The sequence below is a fragment of the Salmo trutta genome, chromosome 9 (assembly GCF_901001165.1).
Source record: "Salmo trutta chromosome 9, fSalTru1.1, whole genome shotgun sequence".
Taxonomy (NCBI): Eukaryota; Metazoa; Chordata; class Actinopteri; order Salmoniformes; family Salmonidae; genus Salmo; species Salmo trutta.
Window position 1 is genome coordinate 9083338 of NC_042965.1, and position 27360 is coordinate 9110697.

General features: G+C 41.9%; 1 protein-coding gene across 2 annotated transcripts; it reads right to left on the reverse strand.

Annotated features, from left to right (window-relative positions):
• Nucleotides 1–451: 451 nt before the first annotated feature.
• On the reverse strand, nucleotides 452–18755 carry slc6a4b (solute carrier family 6 member 4b). Of its 2 annotated transcripts, none has more exons than XM_029762275.1 (12): nucleotides 15171–15323; nucleotides 14619–14838; nucleotides 14104–14242; nucleotides 13603–13737; nucleotides 5718–5821; nucleotides 3995–4122; nucleotides 3688–3800; nucleotides 3408–3539; nucleotides 3060–3159; nucleotides 2704–2804; nucleotides 1181–1348; nucleotides 452–973 (listed from the first exon to the last, which is right to left on the reverse strand). In XM_029762275.1, exons 1-12 carry the CDS (start codon nucleotides 15277–15279, stop codon nucleotides 890–892), a joined length of 1533 nt encoding a protein of 510 aa, XP_029618135.1. In that variant the 5' UTR covers nucleotides 15280–15323; the 3' UTR covers nucleotides 452–889. The 2 variants fall into 2 exon arrangements, with proteins under 2 accessions (XP_029618135.1, XP_029618134.1); XM_029762274.1 differs by lacking the exon at nucleotides 452–973 and adding an exon at nucleotides 18592–18755 and having other exon boundaries at nucleotides 1110–1348; nucleotides 15171–15305.
• Nucleotides 18756–27360: the final 8605 nt, after the last annotated feature.

Here is a 27360-nt window from a genome sequence, read left to right on the forward strand (position 1 = left end):
ATCACACAGAACAAATGACATAATCTGCTCATACATTGTACGAAAGCCAGTTATTAATAAAGGTTTCTGGTAATTAATCTTTATCTTCAACACAACAAGATACTTTTTCTTCAAAATCTCCACTGCATGTAATATTTTTGGGATTTTAATGAGACAATTTCCAAAGCTGATTCTCACTGTGGTTGCTTAAAAGGGATACATTATTTTTTTTTTAAAACAGCAAGGGTAATTTAATGTGACTGGGTCATGTTTTTTAACTGTTATATGTAGCAGAAAGAAGTAGGGGTGGCAGGTAGCCTAATGGTTTACAGCATTGGGCTGCTAACCGGACCACGGTGCCTGAATCGAATCCCCGAGCTGACAAGGTAAAAATCTGTTGTTCTGCCCCTGAACACGGCAGTTAACCCACTGTTCCCTGGTAGGCCGTCATTGTAAATAAGAATTTGTTCTTAACTGACTTGCCAGGTTAAATAAATAAACAAGTAATTGGTGAGAAGTGACTGCATGGTGTCTTACAGCCTTATCTTAATAGCTGTAGAAGTCTGTCTTGTGATCAGACCTACATTTTTCTGTCCAAAATAAACTGTATACTGACAGTATTTGAAGGAGGCGTTCACACCGAATATTAATTCATATGAAATGTTTTCTCTTTACATTAAAGTCCCCTCTTGCAGACAATTTGTGTTTATTGTACTTACTGAGCTACAAAAAAAAAAGATTTGTTGAACCCTCCATGAGATTGATCTGTATCTGCTGAGTTGGTTCTCATTCAGGAGCCTATTGGTAGAACATTATGTGCCTGGCTGGGTTCTGCTGAGTTGGTTCTCATTCAGGAGCCTATTGGTAGAACATTATGTGCCTGGCTGGGTTCTTGGCAACGTCGGTGCTTCTATGGAACAGGACTCATGTTGAGGGAGTCTGTGTGGATCTCTGGCATAATGGTCCTCTCAGGTCTCAGACACACGGCTAGGCGCTGGGAACAACAACAGGTAGAGACCAGGGATGGAGCAACAAGAGATAACAACAAGCGTGTCGGATTAATTAAACCATTTGCCATACACTCAACACATATTGAAATATATTAACTATGTGCTTCTTTTTAGGAAAATAAGTCACACTGACCACACACTACACATCCATTTCTTGTCAATAGCCAACACAGTACATGAGTCCATCAGACCTGTTTCAGTGATCCGGGGGTCCACACCAGTTTGTAGACCATATAAATAGGGATCCACATAAAGGAGGAGGCCCCGATGACGTAGCCCACCGTGATGCTCCAGTCTGGGTACTTGTAGTCAAAGAGTTGGAGGGGGGGTGGCTTAAGCAGGGAGCTCACTATTATATACTGTGAAAGGAGAGAGACAAGTCTCAAAAGTCATGCTCATATTTTTCTCAATTAGAATTCACATATGTGAGAATGGCATTAGATGCCTGTGTGCCTCAAAAAAAACAACAGAAAAGCCATTTCAATACATAAAAATGTATATCTTTATTTTACGAAGTTATCACAGACCAACGAGGGAGATGAGAGCAGAAACAATTTAGCCTATACAAAAAAGTGGGAATAATAAAGAAGTTAGCTCTGGGAAAATGACAGCTCTTTCAGCAGCGGAAGGCTAAGAGAGATTAAAGGAGATGTATGCAAAGTGGAGGCAGGGATATTACGTTATGCAGGTGAATAAAGTTGACATTTAGGATTGTAGAATATGAACAGGAGAAAAAAATATGAGACTTTGAGGCTGGAGGGAGCTGAGTGTGCTTTACTTCCAGACTGAAGAATTGAAGGTAGAGGAGGGTGCTATGCTGACAAATATGGTTGGCAACACTTTACTTAAAGTCTGCACGTATAATGCATTATGGTGTTATTATAATACATTGTAATACTTGACATGAACATTCATGACCCTCTTACAATGTCTTATAATCATATCATAATGAGCCTGATTAAATAACAGCCATTTTGAGTCAGTTGAAATGTTGAAACTTAGAGACAATGGGATTTTACAAACTGTATATTAAGCCACTATAAAGGATGATACATGGTTATTACAAGGGACAAAGCGTTATACCTGCAGGCTTGACGCAAAATATTACCACACAATCTCCAGCAAAGTCCAAATGAAGTGTTAGAACGTCTGATCCTACACTGACCATCCACCCACGTCATTTAACCTGCCGTGTCCACTGATCCGGACCGGGCAGGTTACCAGAAAGGGCCATGAGGAGGATTTGAAATTTGCGATATACGAGAGGTTTAAAAAAAACTGTGGCAACTATCATTACGCACACCTGCTCCCCATCGTTATGCACACCTGGACTTCATCATTACCTTGGTTACGTACCCTTTCTTTAGCCCTCAGTAGCCCCGGTCTTCAGGCAGTATTGGTTCTGTTCGCGTTCAGTACGGTTCTCCTGTTTTGTTTATCTGCTTATTGTCATTACTGAACTCACCTTCTGCACCTGCTTCCTGACTCCTAGCGTATAAGTTACAGAAGCTCTGTGACAGGGAGCTGTAGGTCAATCAGATTGAGTCCCCTGATGGGCGTCAGATTTGTGAACTAGTGCATGACCAACACTGCTAAATCAGTTTTAATTGTCTATAATGAGGGTATGATAACAAAGCTTCCTTTTAGGTGGATTCGACAATATATTCCGTCATTTCAAATCTTATCGGTTGGTTTCCCCTCCGGTTCTGCTTACCGCTAGAAATGCAGGACTGATGGCCACCCAGCACACCTTCCAGAATAATCCAGGAGAATAGCCTAACATGGATTTAATGTCATTGCTGAATCTCGTGATACCTGGAAGCAATACAAATTGAAAAGAGAGCACTCAACAACACTATGATAAGAACTATTGAAACAGTTTGTTGTCATGTGAAACCTGAAAAATGTATTTTTGTCAATATAATTTAGGAGTCAGTAGGATGCATAATGCATTACGTCTGCTTTTACAACTACAAGAAAAAATAAATGATGATTTCTGTCTCATGCAAGACACTACTGGGAGTATAGGAAGCGTGAGATGTAATGTCACTATTAAATCACCATTCTTACCATAGAACCAGGAAACGGCGATGGCCTCAAGAAAACCAACAGCAATGATGGAGGAACCCACCCCAAATTCCTCCAGCAGTTTCACCACATAGGCCCCGCCCTGAGAGAAACACGTGCCTGTCACTTATGTGGTGAAAGGTTCCTTCTGGACAAGTTGATCAAACTAATATAGATTGTTAATTTAGCATTTGTAATTTTAAACGTCATTTTCTGATTAATCCTGTGCCATCTTATAACGACTACTGTTGCGTCAGGAGCTTCCAGATCCCTCATGTGCCCTTTTTTTTTTTTTACCGTTGCAAAGTTTGTGTCTTCAAAGTGCTACATTCTTATTTACGTGTTACCTACATTGGTAAGGGTGCTGAGGGAGCCCAAAAAGCACACAACAACCAAGCCCAGTACAAACAGCTCCCGTCTGTTCGCCAGGTAATCAGGGTATTCATCCATCACAGCAGTAATGATAGCCTCCAGTCCTCCAAACTGAGACAGAGACGAGAGAGGGCCACTTCAATGAGTGTGATTACATATGACCTAAGGACATCACTTAGTTCAGAGATAATCTGATACATCAAGTTAAAGGCAAGTCTCCTTCTTTTGATGAGACACTTCAACCCAAGTTCTGTCATACCGTGCTGTCGAGCCCAAGAGTGATCATCATCACGAAGAAGATGATGGCGAAGAATGTTGACCCTGTCATGTTGGCTATGGCCTCTGGATAGGTGATGAAGAGTAGGCTTGGACCTGGGGAGGAGGTGTTCGGGGTTAAATCCCATATTGATAACAATCTAAAGGCTACAATTTCCTACTGTTGCACTAGATATAGAAATACATTCCTGTTGAACATGTACAGTCAGTTACTTAATAAAACTTAATAAAACAGAGAAATACACTTAAAACAGGTATTCGAGAAAAAAAAACAGGTTTTGGCCACTGACCTTTGTCTCTGGCTACATCCTCCACATTCACATTTCTCTTCTCTGCCATGTACCCCAGCACAGTGAAGATCACAAAACCAGACATGAAGCTGGTCAGGCAGTTCACCAGGCTGGTCACTATGGCGTCACTACGGCATCACAACATAGAGACAAACACGGCGCCTGTCTGATCATCTCAAGTATTGTAATTCATTCGTATATATCTTTCTCTGGTTCGGTTGGGAACCGTGGTCACATTGGGATTTTGTGAATGGAGCGACATGGATTACCTTTGTAAGACATGTTCTTGACCGAGCTCACTTGCTAGCAAAGCAAACACAAACAGCGAGTGGACCATTGAGGTATACAGTCATCTAAATGCCATTTCTATTTATATGTAGTGGGGCATTCACTTTCGTTTCATTAGGATAACCCTGTCAGCAAGAGTAAGTCCATTCAGATTCTGTGGGATTCATCAAGCTCTCTGAGAAGCAGCGGTGCCACTGTTTCCTCACGCGCGCCACTGTTACTGTAGTAATCACATTGACCACGCACTCGACAGCTGCCTTACAGGGAGCATACAATTCAATTTCTTCAGGAGAGCTCCGTGATCCTTTCACCTCCCACTACGCTGGATTCACCACTCCCTTCTCATAATTGTAATTACATTGTCTTAAAGAGTTGCTGTGGGACATCCGTTTGAGCTCATCTATTCGACACATCATAAATAAATCCCCTTGATTGGCCGGTGTTTCCTCCTCCTCGACGACACAGGGCTGATGCGAATAAAAGTGAGGTCGCCAGAGACGCATGTTTTTGTCACTGGATATCAATGCACGACGGCCTTTTATGAGAGAGATTGGAAACGCTACCGTAGAGATCCAGCCATACTCTATACTCCTACATCACTGGTGTATGGGACATTCAGGAGGAGCAACCTCCTTTTCCATCCTGGACACACTTACCTCCTCTGAGTCATTCTAGTTTGAACTTTTTACTTGTTTGGAAGTGAATGATGCGGTTGACAGTTTCATATGCTCTCAAAGGTGTGTGGCTCAGTTGGTAGTGTGTGGCGCTAGCAATGCCAGGTTTGTGGGTTTGATTCCCGCTGGGGCAACCCATTTGAAAATGTATGCACATACATTTGGATGCAAGCTTAGGATACAAGCGTCTACTAAATGGCATATGTGAATACAGGCAGATACACTGAGTGTACAAAACATTAGGAACACATTCCTAATATTGAGTTGCACCCCCTTTTGCCCTCTGAACACATTTGTCCGGGCATGGACTCTACAAGGTGTCGAAAGCGTTCCTGGCTCACGTTGACTCCAATGCTTCCCACAGTTGTGTCAAATTGTCTGGATGTCCTTTGGGTGGTGGACCATTCTTGAAACACACGGGAAATTCAGCAGCGTTGCAGTTCTTCACACTCAAACCGGCACCTACTACCATACCCCGTTTAAAGTCACTTAAATCTTTTGTCTTGCCCATTCACCCATTGAACGGCACACATACACAATCAATGTCTCAATTGTCTCAAGGCTTAAAAATCATTCTTTAACCTGTCTTGTCCCCTTCCAGTACAAGGATCGAAGGGGATTTAACAGATGACATCAATAAGGGATTATAGCTTTCACCTGGATTCACCTGGTCAGTCTATGTCACGGAAAGTGTATGTCATGTTTTGTACACTCAGTGTATATTTATGATTATTTACGGGAGTTTTAGAATCAGCTCTTACCGATAACAGTTGTTTGTGAACGGGTTGTAGCTGGAGAGGGCGAGGAGCACCCCAAAGCCTGGCCCCAAGGAGAAGAAGATCTGAGCCGCAGCATCTACCCACACCTACAAAACACATGGATGTGAATTACACACAAATGACCGAACTCATATCATATCATATCTGTGCACAGTGTTTGCTGTTTAATACAAATGTATATAATAAGTGACAGGTAACGCTTGAAATGAAAGTCTGCACATGTAATAATGTATAGTTAGTGTGCTTGCTGAAGGCAAGACCACTCTAGATTTCTCATATAGTCATTACTATTATTCCACTCCCTCTTGTACTTAAACCACATAAGCTATTAACACTAAACCAACTTTAGAATGTGCAGACAGACCATCTTCAAGTTGCTTGAGAAAATATTTATGATGCTATTTATAGTTTTTGTACTACGACCATATTTGCATGAAACTCAATGCAAGTCAATGGCCGTAGACTTGATTATTCGACTTAGATTATTTGCATTCAGAGTTTTTATATTATTTATACTTTTTTAACTATAACGATTTCAAATGGGCAATGTTTACATTAGCGTCAATGGCTACCATGATAGGTAGATTTTCACAGTGCCACTGCTTTCTAACAATTCAATCCAGAAAGTCCAAACCAACTTTAGGATGATGGAAACACTTCATAGATTCAAACATGCTTTCATTCCTACATCCTTTAATCAGTTGACATGTCCTTAAATGTGCATATTAGAGCAAACACCGCAACTCTGTAACCGTATAAACAAGTGGTTCCCAAAAATGTTTGGTTACTGTACCACCAACTGAATTTTACTCTGCCCGGAGTACCCCTGAAGTACCTCCTCATGTGTATTTTACCAGTAGGCCTATGGTCTCATCAGTCTTATCAAGTACCCCCTGTGGATAGGCCAAGTCCTTGTACCCCTGGTTGGGAACCACTGGTATAAACTATCAAAGCGAAACAACTTTCAAATGTGCAGATTGCCCCAATTTAGTTGACTTAAAAAAACGTTTTGATAGTATCTATACTTTTTGTACTACAACAATATTTAATTGAGCTCCCAATGCATTTCAATGGTAATAAAAGGGCCATAGAATTACATGGGGAACATTTGTCTATGGTACTTGAACCGTTTGTCTGTGGTCTTGAACCGTTTAAGCTGTCAATTCCAAACCAATGCTGAAATGTGCAGACCGACTCAACATAGATTGCTTGCATACAGGTTTGTGATACTATATATACTTTTTGAACTATAACCATTTAAAATGTGCATAAATGAACATGAGTTTAAACGACAACTATAGGAATACAGAGGTACCTAGCCATTCAAAATGGTCCTGCTCCTTGGCCAATAAATCTACAGCACCAACTTTAACATTCAGGCTATCCTGACTTCAAATTCTCTTAAACATGTATACATTATAATAATTTGAATTAGCATAAATTAGCATAACACTTAACGGATTCAATGACAACCATAAGAACACTGTGGTAGACATTATACATGCTACTGTTCTTAAATCCTTTCAGCTGCAAACATTAAAACAACTTTAACATTTTCAAAACTTTATAAATTATAACAATTTAAATCAGCCCACATTTGCATAAAATAACCCACCAGCAGTAATAGTAACTCTTGAACCGTTCAAGCTAGAGACACCAAACCAACTTTTACATGTTCAGACTATCCTGTCCTATTTCAAGACAAGCTAGCAAGCACACACATTTTCTTTGGGAAATGTACTTTCTAGTTATTTCCATGTGCCTTTACAATGTCTACACACATTTGGCTCTTTTGTCGGGATAATAAGACATTATAAAGGGCTCATTCATGCTGATGTCAAATTTTGCAATGCATTGCACATCATAATGCTTTATCCTTGCAGCGTAAGCACAAATTATAGGGTGTTCATTGAATAGCCAAAATGGTCATATTTTCCAATGGATTACTGTGACCTGTTGTGTCCAATGACATTTCTGCTAAATGATAGCCTCATACAAATCCTATTTCACAGCTGTACTGAGAGAGATCTGAAGAGAAGCATGCACTTGTAAAGGGAGAGGAGGGCGAAAGAGAGAGAGTGTATGTGTGTGTGAGAGAGAATGAGTGGGGGGGCTTTGTTAATGGAAAAAATCTAAACCAACTACGCATCTCATTATCACGTGGCTTATTTATGCATCTCATCTCATCCATATTCCCTTGAACCAAAGCGCTCACTCATACTGAGCCAACAACACAGCACTGTACCATCAGAGAGTAGAATGCAAGAAAGCAAAGTTAAAGGACATTATGGTAGAGGAACTTTCCACGGGTTGGCAGAAAGCGTATGTTTACAGTTTTCAGCGATTCAGTATTTTCAACCTAACTTCCGTTTCCCCTGAAAAACAGATGTGGGGACTCCGCTCAGGTGTCTTTTAACACCTTCTATGTTATGGTAGAGGTAGACTCAGACTGTTCTCAATATACTGGTTGCAATGACATCAGGCTGACATCTTTTGTGACGTCATGTTCAGGTTGTTTGAACAGCTTTATAGCCACCAGAAAAATACCTCCCCATAACCAGAAAACCAGTGTACAGATGCATTATTTTTGGGGGCGCATATCACAGCAGAGCACAGCATGCTGTACTTGCTTGGGGGAAAAATATTTGACCGCATTCAATTTACCCTTCAATAAGCCCCCCCCCAATCGCAGTGCTTCAATGGATAACAGCTGTTGTAAAGTCCGACACCTCGGACAAGCTCACGATTAAATGGCATGAAAGCCAGTGAGAGCGAAGGAAAAAACTGAGTTTTCTTCAAAAAAATGAATGTTTAACTGGCTAAATAATTTAACAGTGCACCAGAAGTACTTGCTACTGTGATTCCTGAAATGCAGAGCCTGTTGATGGAGTATTTTAGAATCCGAAAGTATACTTTTGTTACATTGTTTGCTTGCTCAGCTGGTTAGCTAACTCTGTCTCATTGACCACCAAACGTTGGAAACGCTAGCTAGCTACTTAATATAACTTGTTTTCTGGGAGGTTACTGGACGTCAGAGGACAAGAATCAGTTAACCACCTAACCGAGGAACTCAATTTAACCTTGCGCAATACCCTAGATGCAGTTGCACCCCTAAAAATTAAAAACATCTGTCATAAGAAACTAGCTCCCTGGTATACAGAAAATACACGAGCTCTGAAGCAAGCTTCCAGAAAATTGGAACGGAAATGGCGCCACACTAAACTGGAAGTCTTCCGACTAGCTTGGAAAGACAGTACCGTGCAGTATCGAAGAGCCCTCACTGCTGCACGATCATCCTATTTTTCCAACTTAATTGAGGAAAATAAGAACAATCCGAAATTTCTTTTGACACTGTCGCAAAGCTAACTAAAAAGCAGCATTCGCAAATGGAGGATGGCTTTCACTTCAGCAGTAATAAATTTATGAACTTCTTTGAGGAAAAGATCATGATCATTAGAAAGCAAATTACGGACTCCTCTTTAAATCTGGGTATTCCTCCAGGGCTCCATTGTCCTGAGTCTGCACAACTCTGCCAGGACCTAGGATCAAGGGAGATACTAAAGTGTTTTAGTACTATATCTCTTGACATAATGATGAAAATAATCATGGCCTCCAAACCCTCAAGCTGCATACTGGACCCTATTCCAACTAAACTACTGAAAGAGCTGCTTCCTGTGCTTGGCCCTCCTATGTTGAACATAATAAACGGCTCTCTATCCACCGGATGTGTACCAAGTTCACTAAAAGTGGCAGTAATAAAGCCTCTCTTGAAAAAGCCGAATCTTGACCCAGAAATTATAAAAAACTATCGGCCTATATCGAATCTTCCATTCCTCTCAAAAGTTTTAGAAAAAGTTGTTGCGCAGCAACTCACTGCCTTCCTGAAGACAAACAATGTATACGAAACGCTTCAGTCTGGTTTTAGACCCCATCATAGCACTGAGACTGCACTTGTGAAGGTGGTAAATGACCTTTTAATGACGTCAGACCGAGGCTCTGCATCTGTCCTCATGCTCCTAGATCTTAGTGCCGCTTTTGATACCATCGATCACCACATTCTTTTGGAGAGATTGGAAACCCAAATTGGTCTACATGGACAAGTTCTGGCCTGGTTTAGATCTTATCTGTCGGAAAGATATCAGTTTGTCTCTGTGAATGGTTCGTCCTCTGACAAATCAATTGTAAATTTCGGTGTTCCTCAAGGTTCCGTTCTAGGACCACTATTGTTTTCACTATATATTTTACCTCTTGGGGATGTCATTCGAAAACATAATGTTAAATTTCACTGCTATGCGGACGACACACAGCTGTACATTTCAATGAAACATGGTGAAGCCCCAAAATTGCCCTCGCTAGAAGCCTGTGTTTCAGACATAAGGAAGTGGATGGCTGCAAATTTTCTACTTTTAAACTCGGACAAAACAGAGATGCTTGTCCTAGGTCCCAAGAAACAAAGAGATCTTCTGTTGAATCTGACAATTAATCTGGATGGTTGTACAGTCGTCTCAAATAAAACTGTGAAGGACCTCGGCGTTACTCTGGACCCTGATCTCTCTTTTGAAGAACATATCAAGACTGCTTCAAGGACAGCTTTTTTCCATCTACGTAACATTGCAAAAATCAGAAACTTTCTGTCCAAAAATGACGCAGAAAAATTAATCCATGCTTTTGTTACTTCTAGGCTCGACTACTGCAATGCTCTACTTTCCGGCTACCCGGATAAAGCACTAAACAAACTTCAGTTAGTGCTAAATACGGCTGCTAGAATCCTGACTAGAACCAAAAAATTTGATCATATTACTCCAGTGCTAGCCTCCCTACACTGGCTTCCTGTTAAGGCAAGGGCTGATTTCAAGGTTTTACTGCTAACCTACAAAGCATTACATGGGCTTGCTCCTACCTATCTTTCCTATTTGGTCCTGCCGTACATACCTACACGTACGCTACGGTCACAAGACGCAGGCCTCCTAATTGTCCCTAGAATTTCTAAGCAAACGGCTGGAGGGAGGGCTTTCTCCTATAGAGCTCCATTTTTATGGAATGGTCTGCCTACCCATGTGAGAGACGCAGACTCAGTCTCAACCTTTAAGTCTTTACTGAAGACTTATCTCTTCAGTAGGTCCTATGATTAAGTATAGTCTGGCCCAGGAGTGTGAAGGTGAACGGAAAGGCTGGAGCAACGAACCGCCCTTGCTGTCTCTGCCTTGTCGGTTCCCCTCTTCCCACTGGGATTCTCTGCCTCTAACCCTTTTACAGGGGCTGAGTCACTGACTTACTGGTGTTCTTCCATGCCGTCCATGGGAGGGGTGCGTCACTTGAGTAGGTTGAGCCACTGACGTGGTCTTCTTGTCTGGGTTGGCGCCCCCCCCTTGGGTTGTGCCGTGGCGGAGATCTTTGTGGGCTATACTCGGCCTTGTCTTCGGACGGTAAGTTGGTGGTTGTAGATATCCCTCTAGTGGTGTGGGGGCTGTGCTTTGGCAAAGTGGGTGAGGTTATATCCTGCCTGTTTGGCCCTGTCCGGGGGTATCATCGGATGGGGCCACAGTGTCTTCTGATCCCTCCTGTCTCAGCCTCCAGTATTTATGCTGCAGTAGTTTATGTGTCGGGGGGCTAGGGTCAGTCTGTTACATCTGGAGTATTCTCTTGTCTTATCCGGTGTCCTGTGTGAATGTAAATATGCTCTCTCTAATTCTCTCTTTCTCTCTTTCTTTCTTTCTCTCGGAGGACCTGAGCCCTAGGACCATGCCTCAGGACTACCTGGCATGATGACTCCTTGCTGTCCCCAGTCCACCTGGCCATGCTGCTGCTCCAGTTTCAACTGTTCTGCCTGCAGCTACGGAACCCTGACCTGTTCACCGGACGTGCTTGTTGCACCCTCGACAATTACTATGATTATTATTATTTGACCATGCTGGTCATTTACGAACATTTTAACATCTTGACCATGTTCTGTTATAATATCCACCCGGCACAGCCAGAAGAGGACTGGCCACCCCTCATAGCCTGGTTCCTCTCTAGGTTTCTTCCTAGGTTTTTGGCCTTTCTCAGGAGTTTTTCCTAGGGAGTTTTTCCCAGCCACCGTGCTTCTTTCACATGCATTGCTTGCTGTTTGGGGTTTTAGGCTGGGTTTCTGTACAGCACTTTGAGATTTCAGCTGATGTACGAAGGGCTATATAAATAAATTTGATTTGATTTTTTGATTTGATTTGTATACGGACACGCCGCTGAGAGTTGAGTGTGGAGACGAATGGATTCGGTTCAGTCAGTCATCCTGATGAGCCCTTCCCAGCTAGTTTATGCTGGCTAGCTGGCAACAACAGCAGTATGGCGCTAGTTAAAACTTGTAAAAGAAAGTTGTGTTTATTTCGAGAAATAACTTGTAGTATTGGTCACCATCTCCAATTTGTTCCATCCCACTTCATTTTATTTAGAGTAGAACTTGTAATATTGGTAGTAACCATTTGGTTACACAACAACCCAGGGCATAGTGTCAGTCGCTCCCGCTTGCTGCAATAAGGAGAGGGTAGCTGTTAGATCAGGGGTGGGCAATTCCAGTCATCGAGGGCCTGATTGATGTCACAGTTTTGATGTCACAGTCCTCAAGGGTCTGATTGGTGTCACATTTTTTCTCCATGCCTAGCAAACACAGCTGATTAATCAAATTGCATTCTAAACTGAAGACCATGATTAGGTGATAATTGGAGTCAGGTGTGTTAGCTGGGGCAAAACTGTGACATCAATCAGGCCCTCGATGACTGGAATTGCCCACCCCTGATCTAACAGCTACCCTCTCCTTATTGCAGCAAACGGGAGCGACTGACACTATGCCCTGGGTTGTTGTGTTGCCGGCTTGCAGCGCAAACTCTCCCCATTGAGCAGTGTAGACTGTATCACTGTGACATCCAAATGGTTACTACCAATATTACAAGTTATTTCTCTTGTAAGCTGCTGTTCTACTCTAAATAAAATGAAGTGGGATGGAACAAATTGTAGATGGTGACCAATACTACAACTTATTCATCGAAATAAACACAACTTTCTTTTACAAGTTTTAACTAGCGCCATACTGCTGTTGTTGCCAGCTAGCCAGCATAAACTAGCTGGGAAGGGCTCATCAGGATGACTGACTGAACCGAATCCATTCGTCTCCACACTCAACTCTCAGCGGCGTGTCCGTATACAGTAACCTCCCAGAAAACAAGTTATATTAAGTAGCTAGCTAGCGTTTCCAACGTTTGGTGGTCAATGAGACAGAGTTAGCTAACCAGCTGAGCAAGCAAACAATGTAACAAAAGTATACTTTCGGATTCTAAAATACTCCATCAACAGGCTCTGCATTTCAGGAATCACAGTAGCAAGTACTTCTGGTGCACTGTTAAATTATTTAGCCAGTTAAACATTCATTTTTTGAAGAAAACTCAGTTTTTTCCTTCGCTCTCACTGGCTTTCATGCCATTTAATCGTGAGCTTGTCCGAGGTGTCGGACTTTACAACAGCTGTTATCCATTGAAGCACTGCAATTGGTTGCGCAAGAATATGGGGCAGGGCTTAGCGAAAGGTCAAATTGAAATAACAAATGCCACATCCTCTTCATCACTAGGGACATTTGACACAGGAGAGTGCAAAATGCTGTGATGTGACACACGCAAAAAAATGACTACATCCAAATAACAACATTATAACATCCTATAGCAAATTTTGCCCGCTCACTGTAATAAACAAATTGTCATTTGAAACGGTACGAAAAGGATCAGACAACACTGCGAAATTCCTCCCCCTATTTTAGTGTTTCCGGCTCCAAACAGATGATCATATGTAATTGATGTGATAATGGACAAGTGTTCTGTGTTTCTTCTCTATAACTCACACTGGTCTCGAAGAGTTTCTCCCATTTTGGCTTTAGGTAGAAGACCACTCCCTTCCATGCACCTGGTAGGGTGGCACCGCGGATCAACAGGATGAAGAGCACCACATATGGCAAGGTGGCCGTCACCCACACTACCTGGCACGGGAAGGGCAAAGCAGCAGAGAGAGAGAGAGAGAGAGAGAGAGAGAGAGAGAGAGAGAGAGAGAGAGAGAGAGAGAGAGAGAGAGAGAGAGATGGGGGACAGATGAGAAGGCAAGATAAATGGAGATTACAGACAAGTAAATCACACTGGACATTGCATTGTAATGACCCTCGTCTTGATAAGCCCATTGTGAACACCACCAACTGAAATATTTCTCTGTGGCTAGTGCGTTAGCCTTGGGGTCAGATGACCCGGAACGGTACTAACCACAGTCTTTTTGCTACAATTTACAACAATGATCCGGAAATGATCCCCACACACTGATACGGTTTCCTGGAAGAGTGGCTTAGACATGCTACCTTCCCTGATGTCTTCACTCCCTTCCAGAGACTGAAGTAAACGATAGTGAAGATGAGAAAGAGGCAGAGCATCAGCTGCCAGCGAACACCCCCCACGTTACGCAGCCCATCAGACTTGTGGATCTCCAGGACGTTCCTCCTGTATAGGAAAAATACATTAGTACTGTGTTTGCGTTTACTTACCTTTACCTGTAGGCTTACCTACATTGCTAAAACTAATGGTGCCTTGTGGTTCGATATAGATCCATTTTTAGGGCTATATATGAAGAGAGACATTTTTGTTTCGATAGATAGAGCACATTTTTTTGTTGTCTATCAGCTTTACATAATCACAGCATGTTTCAGCACTTGTGAGCAAGTGTTTAATTGAAACATTTAAATGAGAATACAATGAAAATGTATTTTGAAACATTTGAATGCGATGAAACGATTACAAAGATGTCAAACAATTGACGTGGCTATTCAAGGTCACGGTAACGTATTCCCTGTGCTGTCCGCCACTTACATGGACTTACGTGTAAAATTCCTCAGCAGGTGACCTGGAGTAGTTGTTCCAGGTCACGTTGTCTTTCAGGAAGTAGTTGGTGCAGTTTTCAGTGTTCCAGGCATTGTCACAGTTTGTCCAGGGCAGGACGCTGGCGAAGGACGAGTAGAAGTAGAAAAGTGCCCAGGCGATGATGGTGTTGTAGTAGAAGGAGACGTACAGCGCGATGACACAGATCGCATACCCAATGCCTGAAACCATGGACAGATGGATCAGTGAGATCAGAGATTAGAGACATGTGCCTCTATGCAACATGATGCCATTTTGAAATGACCAATTACTATGTAGTTTTAGGCATTTAGTGTAAGTTTCATATGCTGAGGACTGTACTGTACTTTACCTTTCAATTGGCCCACTTTCCAAATGATTCCATAGCTACCTTGTTCTTATCAATAAACTGTTGAATTGTCAACAGCAAGGGCTACGTGAACGGGAGAAGAAGATGTGTAGTATGCAAGTAATGTAAAGTCGTGCACTGGTGTGGGGTCAGTGAGATGTGTTTTGTAAATGATGCTAGTCCTACCTTTGAAGATGGGGCATATGTGTTTCCATATGGATATGGCGCCAGTTCTGTGGAACTGTCCCAGGGCCAGTTCCATGTAAAATAGTGGCACCCCTCCAAAGATGGCCATGACAATGTAGGGGATGAGGAAAGCCCCTGTCCAGAGATGTAAAGAGGGAATATCACAAGTCTGACTCATAACTATATGGAGATCACATTGTGTTGATGAAGATGTAGGCCTAACCTCCTCCTCGGGCTATTGCCACATCACAAGTGTCAGACGTGCAAGATGTGAGATGTGTTAGGAAGGACAGTCACTTTACAAATTGTTACTTTACTGCTTAGTAGTTGAATATGTAAGGAAATCGGGTAACACGTTACTTATAGAATCCATTTCATGCATTATGATGAAGTTGTAATGCATTGTAAGACATGCAGTAATAACGCATGTAAGACTTTTAAGTCATGTATGACCCGTTTATAATGTATTGTAACCATTTCATAATGATCTGGACTAAATAACAGCCAGTTTAAGACAGTTGAAATGCTACGCATAGAGAGACAGAACATATTATTTATAAGCCTTGCTATAACACATTAAAAGGCTCATACAGTATTATCAACTCATAATAAGCTGGGGATGAACATTTTTATTTGGCCTTACTGCTATTAACCCATACTAACGCATTGAATAACAGATTCACTTCATGGAACAACAGATAGTCCCCACAAAAAAATCAAAAGGAAGTTTGTTCTGAAGTGTCTGTCCTATAAGAAATATCTGGAAACATAATTATTCTATTATTTTTTTTTACATGTAATTAAACCCCTTATTTTTGGCTCGAAACAGTCTCCATATATACTTCAATTCATTTTTTCAACTGGTACAGGGTACCTTCAGACGAGTCTTGTGAGGCCTGTGGGCGTCCTAGAGCGAAAATAAAAGGAGAACAGTCGCGTTCGTGAGAGTCTCATCTTTCCATAGAGGGTTAAACCGTTTGGCCAAACCGTTCGGACGCTACAGACGATTTTGTGAGAAGACTGATTTTCGGGATGTCTCATGGTCTGATCTGCCACCTTTCACTGCAGATGCGGAAGTGCGACATCGGCGGATATCTCTCGCTTAAACGGACAGCTTTTTATGGGGACGCGGACATCGATTTAAGGGGGTTTTAAACAGGTTATAAAACATTATACCTGGATGCTTTAAGTTAAGTGTTTATCTTTAACGAAGCAATCAGCAGTTGAAACGTTAACAAAGAGGTAGTCCCCGCCTCTGTTTTGGCAAAAAGCTGAGGGATAGGGATGCAGAGATCTAACCACTCTAAAATGTATAAACACAGCTATGGATGCAAGGACTGACCATTCATGATATCAAAATGATAGTTTTAACCATGTTTTGAGGATAAATAGTGTTTCTTTACATTTACTTTGTTTCCAAACATTGGAGTAACACATGGTTATATTTTGGGTTCTGATGGGGTACGACAGTTAACTGAGCTATCATGGGGCATTTATAAGTTATTCTTCAAGAATTAATGGGTACATAACATGAATTTATAAGTCCACAAAACGGATGTAGCAACTGCAGATTGTCCCATTAAATACACTTTGACTACTTTTTGCACAAATGTATGTGCATTTATGTATTCAATGTTTTGGCGACATTTTTTTTTTTAATTGAAATGAATTTCATTCATATCATCCAAAGATTCGGAAAGTCTTTGATTTTTAAATCAGATCATCTGTCAAATGATTGGTACACTCTTAGAAAAAAAGGTGCTATCTAGAACCTAAAAGGGTTCTTCGGCTGTCCCCATAGGAGAACCCTTTTGAAGAACCCTTTTTGGTTCCAGGTAGAACCCTTTCCACAGAGTGTTCTACATGGAGGGTAAAAAAGGGTTCTACCTCAAACCAAAAAGGGTTCTACTGTGGCGATAGCCAAAGAATCCTTTTGGAACGCTTTTTTCTTAGAGTGTAGGGTTTTCTGTATATCCCTACACATTTTAGAACTTAAAACAGATGTTTTTTTCAGAACAGAAGTTACATGCAAATGGATACATGGTCTTGCCTACTTTTAGACAGTGGTGGAAAAAGTACCCAATTGTCATATTTGAGTAAAAGTAAAGATACCTTAATAGAAAATGACTCAAGAAAAAGTGAAAGCCACCGAGTAAAATACTACTTCTGTAAAGTCTGAAAGTATTTGGTTTTAAATATACTTAAGTATCAAAAGTACATGGAATTGTTCAAATATACTTGACTATCAAAAGTAAAAGTAAATGTATAAATCATTTCATATTCCTTATATTAAGCAAACCAGAAGGCACCATTTTCTTGTTTTTTTAAATGTACTGATAGCCAGGGGCACACTGCAACATTCAGACATAATTTACAAAGGAGCCATGTGTGTTTAGTGAGTCCACCAGATCAGAGGCACTAGGGATGACCAGGGATGTTCTTTTGGTAAGTGTGTGAATTGGACCATTTTCCTGTCCTGCTAAGCACTCAAAATGTAATGACTACTTTTGGCTGTCAGGGAAAATATCTGGAGGAAAAGTACATTCTTTTCTTTAGGAATGCAGTGAAGTAAAAGTAAAAATTGTCAAAAATATCAATAGTAAAGTTGAGTACAGATACTCAAAAAAACTACTTAAGTAGTACTTTAAAGTATTTTTTATTAAAGTACTCTACACAACTGCAGTTGTGCCACTGTAAGGTGCATAAAATTACTGCAACAAGTGAAATATTCCCTCTAGTCAAACCGCAAACGGTAGCCTTCTACACGTGAGGTGTAAACACAACGGTAATTACAGATGTAATACAACAAACAAAAAACTGTTTTCATGCAACCAAATACAATATTGAGAGACTTTTTAATTCGTTTATAGCCTATAATCTCGATAGGCTAGACATTTTCCACTTTCCATTTCCCATAATACTGATCAGATTAGAGGCAGGCCTATGTTTTGCAGGCTCATTCAGTACCGCGTCCGACGTCGTTTGGGACATTTTAAACTAGTCCATTATAGAACGCTGTCTTTTCGAACTCATCTTGGCGGATGAACTTTCCTAAGGTTATAAACAGGAAAACCTATGCTATACATAGTACAATACTTTATTTACTTTTATGATTAACTAAAATGTTTTACTTCAGTGGGTTTCAGTGAGTTAATTGGAGTGGGTTGCAGGCTCTCGAGCATGTGAAGCTAATTTCAGCACCATGGACAGCAGGAGGCATAGCCTTCCCAAGTGCGCGCATGAGAGCCACTGTCGTTGTCAAATCCTTCATTCCAAACATATGCTATCTAAAGAATAATATTTAAAAAATGATAGTCAGCCATATCTAACATTAAGAAAGATAAGACCACATAAATGAAAGTAAGGTCATAGATTAGCCAACTAAAATAGAAAGCAAATAATTAAAGAATTGAACTCTTACCGCCTCCATTTTGGTAACAAATGTATGGAAATCGCCAAACGTTTCCTAAGTCTACCGCGAAGCCAATGACCGATAAAAGAAAATCCATCTTTTTGCTCCATTTGTCTCTTGAGTTCGTCTGTGTGATCACAGGTACCGGCGCTGGGTTGTTGTTGTAACCGGTGTTTGAGGGGCCCTGTGCGCTCAGGCTTCCCGTTGGGGTCGCTGTGTCTTGGCGGGTCATGGTTGGCGGACTATCAAAAGCCAGTCTGCCGTCTGAGCAGGTAAGTTTGAAAAAACTGACAAGCTTCAGAGGCACAGAAGATTCTCATATTATGGGCGATGACAGGTCAGAGTGGGAGGTGTAGGAGGGACTGCACATTGCTACTTGATAGAGTTGTCAATCACTAGGCTCATGGAGTAGAACTCCCTCTGCACACATTCATATCAACAAAATGAGCTCCACTCCAACCGCGACGAGTTTTTGGTTCCCTAAATTTGGCTACAATTGTAGAAAGCCTGGCCTCTATTAACCCACATTTTAGAAACTATTATTTAACAACACTAGCCTACAGGCTTTTCAAGAGATCTACTACATGGTTGAATTTATGTATTGTTTAGGTTCCCTATAGCCCAATATCATTATTAGACTACTATATGTGTCTTGATGTATCTTGTCAGAATACATTTTTGAATTCATTTGAGAATTCATATGAGTATTTAGTATTAAAGAAGGCTGTGGATCTAAATGGTAACTTACGATGGAGGGGATGAGGAATTAAGCTACTCAAATTCACTGTATGCAAATGTTATAGTCCACCACATCTTTAAAGAGGTCTTGACTTTATGGCACCATGGTAGCATGCAGAATCATGCCTACAAGTCCCAATCTTGACAGTATGACGTAACTTTTTAAAGATCTTGTCGGTGTTGAATCCACACCTGACAATGCATGTCCCATGACAAAAGATTGGTAAAAGACGGCTAAAGAAAGGTGTGTGTGTGTTGGTGGGTGTGTGTGTGTGAATGAAATACACGTGAACCTTGACCATTTTGAACTCTTTAAGTACACAAAGTCTCGAGGCGTCTTGGCTCCCTGAGTCCAGGGTAATGCTTTTGGTGAGGAGACAACAGCACAGACCAGAAGCTCTGTGGCTTAACTGGACTCGTTAGGGAAACCTAATTAAATGACCTTGTAATTGAATCCACCACTTTTAGCACTGGCCGATTTCAAAAGTCCTACAGAGTCATAACCAAATATACAGACTGTCATAATCTTGCAGGTCAATGAGTGGAGAGTGCACCAAATGAAGTTAGTTTGGAAAATGGATATGACAATGTGATTGGATGAGCAACATTCAACACCATCATGAACTTGTCACTTAAAGCCAAATGGTAGTTGCTGCTGCCTGGCCTGTCTAAAGTTTCCTCCTCTAACGTGCAGAGTCATACAGTAGGCTACTGATTCTATACTCTTGTTTTATACTGTTAAGACAAATCATTTAATTGAAAACGTTAGTAAATCGTTTTTAGAGGGGAATATACAATAATAATCCCAAGGCTACATGATATTTGTGTGTCAAAAGAGTGTCAAAAGAGTTGGTCCTCCCTTTGCTGCTATTACAGCCTCCACTCTTCTGGGAGGTCTTTCCACTAGATGTTGGAACATTGCTGCGGAGACTTGCTTCCATTCAGCCAAAATAGCATTATTAAGGTTGGGTACTGATGTTGGGCGATTAGGCCTGGCTCGCAGTCGGCGTTCCAATTCATCCCAAAGGTGTTCGATGGGGTTGAGGTCAGGGCTTTGTGCAGGCCAGTCAAGTTTTTCCACACCGATCTCGACAAACCATTTCTGTATGGACCTCACTTTGTGCACGGGGGCGTGGTCATGCTGAAACAGGAAAGGGCCTTCCCCAAACTGTTGGCTCAAAGTTGGAAGCACAGAATCGTCTAGAATGTCATTGTATGCTGTAGCATTAACGCTTCAAACACACCGACAGCGTCATTGCGCAAAATATTACGCAGCATCATCTGGATCTGTATGCAACAAAAGTTCAACATTCACCTTCTGCTACCATTTCTGTCAAGCCGTCTACGCATACAGTTTGACGCATACGTTCTATAAATCCAACATCTGCAGCACACCGAACGCACTGCAACTGCCTCTGCAACGCAATGCTTCAAGGCAAATGCAGCGTTTCATTATAAATGAATGTAATTCTAGTGTACCAAAATGCAATAACGCTGTCGGTGTGATTGAAGCGTAAGATTTCCCTTCACTGGAACTAAGGGGCCTAGCCCTAACCATGAAAAACAGCCATAAACCACTATTGCTCCTCCACCAAACTTTACAGTTGTCACTATGCATTGGGGCAGGTAGCGTTCTCCTGGCATCTGTTAAACCCAGATTCGTCCATCGGACTGCCAGATGGGGAAGCGTGATTCATCACTCCAGAGAACGCGTTTCCACTGCTCCAGAGTCCAATGGCGGCAAGCTTTACAGCACTCGACGCTTCAGCACTCGGCGGTCCTGTTCTGTGAGCTTGTGTGGCCTACCACTTCACGGCTGAGCCATTGTTGCTCCTAGACGTTTCCACTTCACAATTACAGCACTTACACTTACAGTTGACCGGAGCAGCTCTAGCAGGGCAGAAATTTGACAAACTGATTTGTTGGAAAGATGGAATCCTATGATGGTGCCATGTTGAAAGCCACTGAGCTCTTCAGTAAGGCCATTCTACTGCCAATGTTTGTCTATGGAGATTGCATGGCGGTGTGCTCAATTTTATACACCTGTCAGCAACGGGTGTGGCTGAAATAGCCGAATCCACTAATTTGGAAGAGTGTCCACATACATTTGTATATATAGTGAATCTCAGGATGAGGACCTTTTCACCAGCTCCTATAGCTCAAACCTTATATTGCAAACATCAATCCACTGCTAAAGCTGTGACAGGAGACTGAGGATAGGGTGAACAGCCAGTCAGGGGGAAACGCCATGTCTGCTCAGGCAAAGACTGGGGGGCCCTGAAGGCCAAACCACCACAGCCACAAATCCCTCACTATATGGCACTGGCAATCTTCTACATACAAGCCTGTCAATCTGCGTTGGCACAAAAGGGCAAAAGAACATCGGACTGACAGGGCCTCCCTGCACATGCCCTGGTGTCCATTAGAGACTGTCGACTCTGATCACACACGGACGTGTGCAAGATGGCGGCCTTGCACTCATATCTCAGGGGAGCTGTCACTGACATCTCCGCGCCCACAGTCCGAGCGATATGGATATGCACCGTTGTTGTTTTTTTTCTCATCATTTTTTTTTTGCACGTGTTGTTACTGGTCTTGTTCTTCTTTTGTGTCCCCATCCTCATTTCTTTCTCCTCTGCACCTGAAGTGCAGATTTCTTTGGGGGAACATTCTCCTGTGAACACATCCATTCTGACTTGTTATCACTCTGAGTGGAGATTTCCAGCCATCTACTGGTGCTGTAGTCAACCTGGGCTTCCAGTGGATTACAGACAGGTGATGGCATCATTTGGCAAAGTCATTCCTATGAGTTTCAAGGGAATTAGGCACCAAACAGAAGAAAATGGACATTGCAAAACATTTTGTTGTTGTTGTGTGTGTGCCTGAATGAATACAACAACCCTGTTGTGCTTTTTTGTATTGCGCTGGCGTGAGCGCTGTGATGATGTGAAGACCGATGGGCCTGCCATCCATGAGTAAGTGGATAGGAAGTGGGTACAAAGTGTAGTCAGGCAGAAGTCCTGGCATGGAATTAAACTCACTACATTATCTAAAATAACAGTAATGAGTGAGTCATCCCAGGAAGGGAATCCCAGTGTTAAAGGTACAATGCAGATTTTGTGCTGTCGGTCGACAATGAGCAATCACAATAACTACATGATAATATCTCTCATTATCATAACATTCATCAGAAGTCATTGGAAGAAGAGCACTGCCCAAATCCTTTTAAACTTCACATAGCGACGGGGGACGGGGGTATTAAATGGCACTGAGGAAATATATTACAATAAAAATAATATTACTAGGCTACAAAGAGGTATTAAATGGCACCGCCAGCATATCTACTTTGACAGAAGGCCTTCAATGACAATTCGATTTGTGGAATGAGAATATAGGAGTATTGCTATTTCACACTCTCAGTTTCCTAGTTATCTAATAACGACATCCATAGGAGATGGCATAGAGTGTCAGGCTCACCAGAGACGAGGGTTACAAAATCTCAGACAGTATCACTTTTCCTCGGGTTTATTTCAGCTGACCACTTTATGACCCTCTTCAAAATGAGTATGTGAACATGTCTACATGTCATGATGTAAAGCATGCGTCTGCTCGTTGGTATTTTGACAGGCATCAAGAAAGTAAAAACCCCAAGCTTCAGTGGGAGCGCGGGGGGAATCAAACATCCTCAGAGGACAGAAGGGCAATGAGAGAGAAGGATGGTCAAGGCCCACAGCATAGGAATAAGTGGCCGGTGTCTGGCCCTGCTAAGCAATGTCCACTTCCTACTCTGTCATCCTGCATTACCTGTCTGTCCTTTCACCACCTGATCTAGCTGACAGGTTGGCCCCCCTGGGCCCCCCATCTGCAGCCAGGGGCCAGAGGGAACCCAAGCTGCTCACACTCCAATGGGCTGCACCAACAAGGGTTTGGTCAAGTCCACACCCAGCACATCTACTGTACTACCTGTCCTCATCCTTAGACAAGCCCAAACATAGAGTTTCACTTACCATGATGTCAGTAAATGATATATGAGGCCACCAAACGAAAGAAACTGCTGTAAAGTAGTGGTGGCATCTAAAATAATGCAGAAGGAAACAATTGTGATTACTTTAGAATTACTTTTGCATTAATTACAGTACATGCACTCGGGATTTGCATCCATTTTGGTCTAGAAAAAAGCTCACTTTGGCGCCTGAAGAAATCATTTCTAATGACACTATCACCATCTAATGGACAATGTGAACCTTGCAAATTATTTCTTAAAAATGTAAATACAACGTCTCTGGATTTCACTAATCAAACTGTTCCAAATTACGTAAACTAGCTAATTGTTTTAGAAAAAAACACATTTCCCATAGTGCAAAGACAATGCTGTAGCTAGATCATGTAGCCTACAAAAGCAGCTGATCTTAAGTAAATGCAGAATAATTCATGATTTTAGGATTTCTGATCGAATTTCAGTGGGGGTATTAAATGGCACGAGGCTGAGAAGAGTAATTATAATAATAATAATATTACAAGCTAGGAAGAAGCATTAAATGGCACGAGGCTGAGAAGAGTAATTATAATAATAATAATATTACAAGCTAGGAAGAAGCATTAAATGGCACGAGGCTGAGAAGAGTAATTATAATAATAATAATATTACAAGCTAGGAAGAAGCATTAAATGGCACTTCCAGCGAAGCTACTTTGACAAGAGCCCTTCAATGGCTATTCGATTTGTGGAATGAGAATGTAGGAGTATTGCTATTTCACACTCTCAGTTTCCTAGTTATCTAATAACGACATCCATAGGAGATGGCATAGAGTGTCAGGCTCACCAGAGACGAGGGTTACAAAATCTCAGACAGTATCACTTTTCTTCGGGTTTATTTCAGCTGACCACTTTATGACCCTCTTCAAAACGAGTATGTGAACATGTCTACATGTCATGCTGTAAAGCATGCGTCTGCTTGTTGGTATTTTGACTGGCATCAGAGAGTAAGGAAGGGCAATGAGAGAAAATTATGGTTTGGGCCCACAGTGTAGGAGTAGGAGGCCAGTGTCTCGCCCTGCTAAGCAATGTCCACTTCCTCCTCTATCATCCAGGATTACCTGTCTGCCCTTTCACCACCTGATCTAGCTGACAGGTTGGCCCCCCAGGGCCCCCCAACTTCAGCCAGGGGCCAGAGGGAACCCAAGCTGCTCACACTCCAATGGGCTGCACCAACAAGGGTTTGGTCAAGTCCACACCCAGCACATCTACTGTACTACCTGTCCTCATCCTTAGACAAGCCCAAACATAGAGTTTCATTTACCATGATGTCAGAAAATGATATATGATGCCACCAAACGGAAGAAAATGCTGTAAAATGTTGGTGGCACCTAAAATGGTGCAGAAGGAAACAATTGTGATTACTTTAGAATGACTTTTGCATTAATTACAGTACATGCACTCAGGATTTGCATCTACAGTATTTTGGTCTAGAAAAAAGTTCCCTTTGGCAGAAATCATTTCTAATGAAACTATCACCATCTAATGGACAATGTAAACCTTGCAAGTCTCAGGATTTCACCAATCAAAAGTTTCCAATTTTGTTTTAGAAAAAACACATTGCCCTTTGTGTACAGACAATGCTGTTGTCACGTCCTGACCCTTGTAAGATGTCATTTTCTATAGTAGAGTAGGTCAGGGCGTGATAGGGGGTGTTTTTGGGTGGTTTTCTTGTTATCTGTTTCTATGTTGTTTTTCTAGGTTTCTATTTCTATGTTGGGGTTGTTGGGAGGATCTCCAATTAGAGGCAGCCAGTTCTCGTTGTCTCTAATTGGAGATCATATTTATGTAGGTTTTTTTTCCAATTGTGTCTGTGGGTTGTTAATTTGAGTAGTGTTATTTTCTCTGCGTCACGGTTTGTTGTTTTGTTACAAGTATTTGGTGTATTGCATTACGTTTCACGGAATGAATAAATAAATATGTGGAACTGCAACCATGCTGCGCGTTGGTCCGATCCTTTGAACAGCCGTGACAGCTGTAGCCTACAAAAGCAGTTGATCTTAAGTAAATGCAGAATGAATCATGTTTTAGGAATCAATCCATATACTGTAGGCTTATCTGCAGCAAAACATCACAAACAAACGTCAACACGTTTCGGCATGGTGTCAGCCTTCATCAGAGCATGAAATGATTGTTTTTCATTTCAATGTGTTAGATTTACATTACATTTACATAGTCATTTAACAGACGCTTTTATCCAGAGTGATTTACAGTTAGAACATTCATCTTAAGATGGCTAGGTGAGACAACCACATATCACAGTCATAGTATGTTTTTTTTCTCAATAAAGAAGTTATCAGCAAGTTAGTTCTAATAGGAAAAGACAAGGGCAATTATCAGTTTTTTTTGACTGAGAGCTAGGCTTTCAGATGTTTTCTGAAGATGGGCAGGGACTCCGCTGTCCTAGCATCAGGGGGAAGCTGGTTCCAACATTGGGGGGCCAGGACTGAGAAGAGCTTTGATTGGTCTGAGCGGGAGCTGACCTCCTGTGTGGGTAGGATGGCCAAGAGACCAGAGGTAGAATGGAGTGCTCGGGTTGGGGTGTATGGTTTGAGCATAGCCTGGGAGGGGCAGTTCACCTTGCTGCTCCCTAGGCAAGCACCATGGTCTGGTAGTGGTTGCAAACGTTCGACTGGAAGCCAGTGGAGTTTGCTGATGATCAAGGTGACATGGGAGCACTTGGGAAGGTTGAACACCAGTCGCCCTGCGACATTCAGGACATGTTGCAAGGGTTTGATGCCACAAGCGGGGAGCCAAAAGAAATTTGCAGTAGTCCAGATGGGAGATGACAGGTGCATGGATGAGGACCTTTGAGGACTGTTTCCTGTGTGAGGAAAGGTCGTACTCTACGGATGTTGTTGAGCAGGTATTCCCAAACTGGGTTACGCGTAATGCCGTAACCCAGCCAAATAAAAATGTGATTCACATAAAAAAAAGGTATTTAATTGTTTTCATTTTTTTCTTCACATTTTCAAACAGCCCATTTATATTTTCCAACTGGCCTATACATTTGGGTGAGGTTTTTTTCTCGCCTGAGTAGCCTCGTTTCACTGCCAAAAATAAAATTAAACCATCTAGTGTTAAAATAACAGCACAATGTCAAATATAGGTAGCCTAGTCAAATAATTAACATCCAATCACATTAACTGTTACTCTCTCGCAGGAAATCCACCAATGGGCCCTATGAAGCCAAACGTAGCTGCTTCTCATTCCGTTTGCTCGAAAATTAATTAATGGTTAAAAAAAGTAAGGCATAGGGACATATACCAGCTCTACTGGTAGTACTGCTACTGCCAGCTGTACTACACCTGCACCTGTTGACGACACAAGTTGTTCTGCTTCCATGAGCACATCCAATGCTAGCATCAGTAATTCTACATTTGTTCTTAGCCCAGCTAGCATGGACACCGACAGTTGTGAATCTGATGCAGCCAAAGAGCTACTGCCCCCTTAACCGGGAAAGCACCGAACAACAGACAGGGACGTTGGACCATTGAGAGGCGCAAATGTGATGAGAACTACATTGATTTGGGGTTCACTTATATTGGGAGTAGTACCTTTCCTCAGGCACAGTGTGTTATATGTGCAAAAGTACTATCTCAGAACTCGATGATTCCTTCACTCTTGCGCAGACATTTGGAAACAAAACCTGCCAATTTGAAAAAATAAGGCACATGAGTTTTTTGAGCGAGAATTAAGACGACTTTCGAGTAGTAAGACATGTATAAAAGCAACAGATACCATTAATATATGGTGAGCTACCGAGTGACTAGGACAGGCAAGCCCCATACTACTGTGGAGGTCTTAATTATTCTTGCTGGCTGGGACAATGCTGGGGGAAAAGGCCAAAAAAACTATACAGACAATTGCCTTCATCAAACAACACCGTTTCACGACGCATCAGTGACATGGCAGGAGATGTTTTGAAACAATTACTGCTTCGCATACAAAACAGTGATTTCTATGCGTTACAGCTGGATGAGTCAACTGACGTGGCCTGGCACA

What these genes read in the sequence shown, in the direction of transcription:
- slc6a4b (XM_029762274.1), bottom strand. Translation starts at nt 18,679, where the DNA reads ATGGATTTTCTTTTATCGGTCATTGGCTTCGCGGTAGACTTAGGAAAC. An exon ending in CCTGCTGAGGAATTTTACAC is followed by an intron (nt 14,243 to 14,618) that starts GTAAGTCCATGT and finishes TTTCCTATACAG; the next exon opens with GAGGAACGTCCTGGAGATCC. An exon ending in CTCTTGGGCTCGACAGCACG is followed by an intron (nt 3,540 to 3,687) that starts GTATGACAGAAC and finishes TCTCTGTCTCAG; the next exon opens with TTTGGAGGACTGGAGGCTAT.